The sequence below is a fragment of the Seriola lalandi genome, unplaced genomic scaffold (assembly GCF_002814215.2).
Source record: "Seriola lalandi dorsalis isolate HSWRI2012SDOR001 ecotype SW California unplaced genomic scaffold, Sedor1 jcf7180002054570, whole genome shotgun sequence".
NCBI classification, from domain to species: Eukaryota; Metazoa; Chordata; class Actinopteri; order Carangiformes; family Carangidae; genus Seriola; species Seriola lalandi.
The window spans coordinates 855,834-862,517 of NW_019525123.1; the positions used below are offsets into that span (position 1 = coordinate 855,834).

Consider the following 6,684-nt stretch of genomic DNA (forward strand, 5'->3'; position numbering starts at 1 on the left):
AAAAATGAATCAGCAGGAGGAAGAAAGGTTGCTGAAGAGGAGAGGTGGCACTTGTGCTATGTTTCATTCCAAAGCCCACGTTACTTGGCAGCCCATACACGAGCACACCAAACATTCACGCACACACAGACTCTAAAAAACAAGTTTAGCATTAGGCAGGGGTTCATGAAGAAAGCCTTTAATGAGAAGGCAAGGGGCTGTTGGGAACAGGCCAGGCAGAAAGACACAAACAAAAACACACTAGAGGCTTGCACACACACATATACACACACACACGCTCTCGCACACACAATGTTCTAATCCCGTTTACTGGTCTGAACACAGGAGAAAGCAACAGAGAGGCTTGCAGTTGAGCCATGAATTTTACCACGCCTGCAGAAACAGAGACTAAAACCCATTAAATGACCCTTGATGCCTTACTGTGTTGTATAATTCATCAGTTGCTTACCTTAATTTTTCTGATTCCTCTTTGATTTCCTCTGAAACAAAAAGAGAAAGGGAAGAGATGTTAAATTAGTCAATTATGAGCCATGGGGAATGTTAATTCTGCAGTATTTTACTCAGCTAATGACTCCATGGGGAGTGGAGCACATATCAGGCCTGGCAGCACACAGAATTGAATTTATTTATGAAGGATGGTTTTTAGAGGAATTTTTTTTTTTTTTTTTTTTTTGAAATTCTTGAATGCACAAGTTAAGTGTTTATGCACGTCAGATCAGATCATGCTTATCAAACCCTTTTAGGAAGCCAATGTGTGTGTATGTAGTCCATGATTTCCCTCCCAGTGGATAAGCCTACATACTGTACTGTGCTGACACTTACACGACATGTTTTGTATTCTCGGTGCAAGAATACTGTGAATTCTCAGACCTGCTTGCGATAAAAGTATTCAAGCTGAAAAATGTGTTCACTGTGAAGCAAGTTGGGGGTTTTTTTTCCCCACATGAATGTCTTTGTGTTGTCATGGTAATGGTCTTGTTTACATCTCACCACCAAGCACCGAGTGCCTGCTGAATGTATTGCCCCGGCTGCAAGTCTGTCCCGAAAATGTAATCATTATTAACTCAGCACCGTGTCCGTGAGCCAGGCCAACATTTGTGTTTATTTCACAGATCTCCTGTTGTATGAACTTGCTGAGCACTGGCACCGAAAAGCAGAAAAAAAAGAAGAGAGACAGACCCACAGAGGGAGGGATGGGAGAGAAATAGAGACAGAAATAGAGCTTTAGAGAGCGAACGAGAGGCCAATTGGTACTAGACATTAAAGGGAGCCTTCAGTGAGGAAGCTTTTTAAAACACAGTGGCAATCGGCAAAGTCCTCACAGAATTGCACCAGCCTGCGATGGTTGGAAAAACCCAAGTAATACAATGACAGCTCAATTATTTCGCTGCTGGAAGGCTAACAGTCCTTTCAAAGAAATCCACTTGTCGAGAATATTTAGTACTTAATACTGCGTGAAATTAAATTAAAGCTGTTTTCAACCATGTTTTACTGTACGACTCGTGAGGGACATGATAATTTATTCATAATTTGTACATTTCTTAAATACAGACTCGTGACAAATTAAAGAAAAAACCAACATAATGTGTTTTCGTAAGATGTTGAGCCACAATGTGCCACCAGAGCAGGTTCAATGTGTCTTGGCATCAATTCTATTTGTCTCTGGACTCTATTGGAAGGATGAACACCATTCACACAAAAGATATTCCCTCATTTGGTGTTGTGGTGATGGTGCTGGAGAGTGCTGTCTAACACATCTGTTCAAAATCTCCCACAGGTATTCAACTGGGCTGAGATCTGGTGACTGTATACTCACCATTGTCATTTTGCAGGAATTTTAATTTGTCACCAATCTGTACATGCAGTCACTACAGGACCTGTGTGAAAGTGCTACTGAGTCCATGTGGATCCAGATCTGACTTGAGATCCAAGCACATATCATCTTTTCATCTTTTCATGTCTTAATTCTGAGACAGAGTGAACAGAATTGTGACCACCTTGTTCTGAGTCTCATCTTTCTTTTAGCTCTTTGATGTAACGTGTGTGTCTGCATATCAAACAATAGGTCAGTCATGTAATAATAATAATTTTTTTTTTTTTTTAATCCCAATGTATGAACAGTAGTAAAGGTAAGAAATGTATAAAATGTACAACAACATGGACAGAGAAAAGAGGCTCAGCATCTCATTTTGAAGCTAGAACCAGTAGCCTTCATATTTGGGATATTTTGCTTGATAAATGACTAATAAATGATTTAGCAATAAACAAGCAATTAATCAATCAGTTGACATTTCAGCAAAACCACAAATGCCATGTCAGTGAAAGTCATATCAGTACCTCAATGCAGCCAGTGTGGAAAGGCACACCTTTAACAAAACATCAAAAGCTGACAGGATATTATTTCTCCAGTGCTTGGAACAAAAGCAGCTATTCCAAAAATGTCTGCCGTATGCACTGAATTCGAAGCACATGACGGATAAATCTAAAGCGTGTTCGACCTGAAATGCACTCCAGCTGCCACAGTAAGATGGAGAGGCAGCATGAGGCATGACACTTAACAGAAACAAACCAAATCAGAGAGATGAGAGATACAAACGTACTGATGGAGATGTGTAGAAGAAAGCGGATGTGCCGAGAGATACCAGGCCGTGCCAATTAACTTGTTATAATGATGACAGCGTTCTCATATTGTCTTTGACCTTTTGATTTTTTATTGTGGCAACCATTGTTGGAAAGCCTCTCATTATATTGCGTGTTTTATTCTGTTTGTGTCTCGAGTGCGCCACTGAAATGGTCTTAATGCAGAAATGTTTTATCCACCAGGTGTCGACTTACTCGGTGAATGTATATCAACTAATTTAACTGCTGCTGTCTGTCCTGCCCGTACACATATCATATGGTATGATCTATACAAAATATATTCAGTCAATAAATCAGTTGTTTTATACTACATCTGCAAACAATTACTGCTTATAACTAATTATGTGACTTGTTTGTGATTAATCAATAAAATGTCAAAAAATAAATAAATTAAAAAAAATACTGAAAATGCCTGTCATAAGTTCCCAGAATCCAAAATGACGTCTTCAAATTGTTCGTTTTGTTTGACCCGCAGTCGAAAAACTCAAATGTAAAATGGAGAAAAACTTCAAAATTCCATATTTGAGAGGGAGAAACCAAAAAATGTTTCACACGTTTGCTTAATAAATGACTGGAATGATTAATTTATTATCAGAAATGTTGATTAATTTTCTGTCGATCGGCTAATCCATTAATTGACTACTTGTTTCAGTAATAATTATCACAATCAGGAACACTGTATTATGATACTAATGAAAACTAATCAATGTAATCCTCTCACTCTCCGCTTGTGCCCTGTGCTTCCCCTTCAAACTACAGTCCAACCTTTTATCTCTCCCAGCTCCCTTTCACAACAGATAAAGCCCAACATCAGAGCTGGACCCCAAAGAATACCAGTGTAATATCACACTGTACTGTAAAGAAGAAACTACATGTTTGTCTCTCTGCTGCTTTGCTCTATGTAAGTCTGCTGCTCTGTCACAGACCTACGTAGAGCAAAAGTTACTGCAGGACCCCGGAGGTTTCTTTCCCTGGATGTGTGAAATTACAAACATGCACAGGCTATTCCGCTTTTTTTATATTAGCTTCACTTCAAATGATTTCTGAAGCGCAGGGTTATCAGATTTATGCAAATATACACACACACACACACACAAGTCAAACAAGACGACGGGCAGCAGGCACACACGCAGACAGTTTGATGGGAGACATGCAGATTGTCATATTGACTGTGTAAGTAAGTATCAGATAATTAGCTTGGTGTGTCAGAAGCTTTGATGAAGAGCTGTCACCCCAGGATTTGGACAGTGAAACCATGGCAACAGTGAGTGGTGGTGTTGGTGATGAGAAAGAATAGATATACAAGTGCTGGATACTTCTGGGACTGGGCAGACACAAGCCGCAGATTAAAGCTGTGGAATCACGACTGATCTGTCAGCTACCGGTTTCAAAACAAACACACGCAGTTACACAGCGCAGACATATGCCAGAAAGAAGGCACAGATAGCCGAGTGGGACTAAAAACACACAAACACACACACACACACTCATTTTTACCAACTGAGCTATGATATCTTCATCACAGGTGGCTGATCATAGTCTGTTCAAGTGTCCCAACTGCCCAAAACATTAAGAGCCATAGGAGTTTGAGAATACTTTATGGGTAGAAGAAAAGTAACAAGTTTAATTTAGTAGACAATTTAAAGAAAATACTGTAGGGAATAAAAACAAAGTCAATAATTTTTTTTTTTTTTTTTTAAATAGTTGGTTAAATATGAGCTTTTGTTTTCCTTCTGTTTAAGCTATCATGAGACAAGAAATGGCAACTTTTGTCACTTGTTTACCCAACCCCACTCTCCCTCTCCCACCTCTCTGCAGCAGTCATGCTAAATACTGCTGACCTTGAAGACGCCGTGTTCTGTGTCCTGATTTGTCCCAAGGCCCTGGTATAATAAAAAAGGAGAAACAACAACAGCAGCAGTAGCTCAGTGGAGTGGGTAAAACCTCCTCCACGCAGAACGACAGTGATGCAGATGAAACTGAATGGCTCACCACTTTTCAACCTAATGAGTCCATGTGAAAAAGACCAGGGGCCCACTGAGGGGCTTTTGCGAATCAACTACTGAAACACACTAACACAATGCCCACAATTGGTGTATTCATTTCAAATATACGTAACATCTTAAAAACATAATATCTAAGAAGTTGAAATCATTTTGTTAAAATACAATTGCAAAAACAAAGGCCCAATTACATATGATAGAATAAATTATCATAACTTTTTAATCATAATACTTGCTGTACATTAGTGCTGTGTTGATGCCTCAGCAGGTGAGAACGGGATTACAGATGCATTTAATGGCCCTTGTGATGCAGCTCTTAAAAACACAGAGGCCTTTACTAAACCCTATAGGGGAAGTAGCATACATAAGACACCTATTTGACTGACCAGATGCATTAGAGAGAGCAATCCTGCTCTCCTGTGAGCTACAGCCCAGACCATACCTCAACATAAAGCCTCTGAGAGCACTATAATGTTTGAGAACAGCCTGCTAAGCCATGAATCACCTCAACAATTTTCCTCGTCCTCAAGATACTTTTTCCTCTTACTCTGACTTTGACCCAGATCCTTACAGTAGATGACAGTAAGACATTAAATGAGCATTAATGTCAGTATGCCAAATCCCCCTTGGAGACAGTCATTTCAGGCCTACATTTCACATATATTTCATCATCAAGAGACAAATGGGTCAAATACATGTTGAAATTTTCCTTTTTCTCTGGTGTATTATTGAATGAAGCTACTTCTGCTAGTACTTGGATTGAGTAGCAGTGTCCACAAAGGCCAGCTAACCCCTCCAGTCCTGACCAAAGTGAGCCCAGATACTTAAGTGTGAGCCTTTTACTCTGGTTTCAGTTTATATGGAATCCCATATACCCTGAGGTTGTCATCTATTCAAGTACCCCCTAAAGCTGCCTCTAAGCTGTGGAGAAGGTCAGTCAAAAGCTGGCTAATCATTTCTCCACTCTGCTCTGGAGCGACTACAGTCTCCAAGCCTGGATAAAGGCAAGAGTGGGGAGAGGGAGATTTCTGAGAGTAGGCAAGAGTACAAAATGGACATGCATGAATGCCGCCGGGTGCATTCATGCACTCTCCAGTCAGGTACTTTCCCAGTGACAAATGATACTGAAGCACCTACAATATTAACAGCCTTTGTCCTCTACATGGGGAAATAAAAAACTTCCTGAAATTTAAAAAAAAAAAAAAAAAACACCCAGCCCTGCACCCTCAGCTATTGTCTACAAACATGACATCCATATAAGTTGCTGAGTCATTGCTGCAGACCATTACAACGTGATTTATGAAACATATTCTCCTTAGAATCATATTTATTATTGCGGCTCTCCATGTCTAGTGAAGACAACATTGCACAAACATCCCTGTGCATCAGCTTAAGTGACAGTCTTATTAAAGCGTGGGTCCCTCGGCACGGCGGAGTCTGACATACGACACCGACACAACAACCGTCTGTGAAAAATACATGAGATGATGACGACATCAAAAGAAAAGCTTCAGCACCTCAGCCTCAAGTCGGCTCACGCAAAACAACCAAATGCCACCTCTGTCAGCAGTACAGAGCACAGCTGCTACAATGTTGCACTTACATGAGTATGGATGGTATATGTGTGTTCAGTACTGTACTCTGTGTGAGGTCTAGTGAAATCCTAGGAGGAGGACAGCTGTTATTCTGAGGGAGAACGGAATAACACCATCACAGCTACAGGTGACATTGTCTGACTGTGATGGTAGGATTAACAGCCTGATCTACACAGAAAAACGGCAACATCACACTCAATCGTTGAACTTGACAATGAGCAGAGACAGGTTTCTGCAGTGCCTTACATAATACGTGTTTCAAAGGGGCTTATCAGTGATCCCGTCAATCACACTTACACCGAGCTACAACAAAAGCTGATCATGGCTTAAATATCAGCTATACAATGGTGTAGTCAGCCTCTTCAGATGCAAATGTGCAGCTGTCATAGATAAGGCTGATGAATCAGCATGGGAAGTATTTGGGGAACCCCCGCCCCGCCCCGCCC

General features: G+C 40.6%; 1 protein-coding gene across 1 annotated transcript in view; it reads right to left on the reverse strand.

Annotated features, from left to right (window-relative positions):
- Nucleotides 1-6,684, reverse strand: part of arfgef1 (ADP-ribosylation factor guanine nucleotide-exchange factor 1 (brefeldin A-inhibited)) — a 51,058-nt gene that overhangs the window by 33,580 nt on the left and 10,794 nt on the right. Inside the window, exon 2 of the mRNA XM_087176847.1 lies at nt 449-479. Within this exon, the coding sequence (XP_087032973.1) occupies nt 449-479 (31 nt within the window). The remainder of the gene's footprint in view (nt 1-448; nt 480-6,684) is intronic.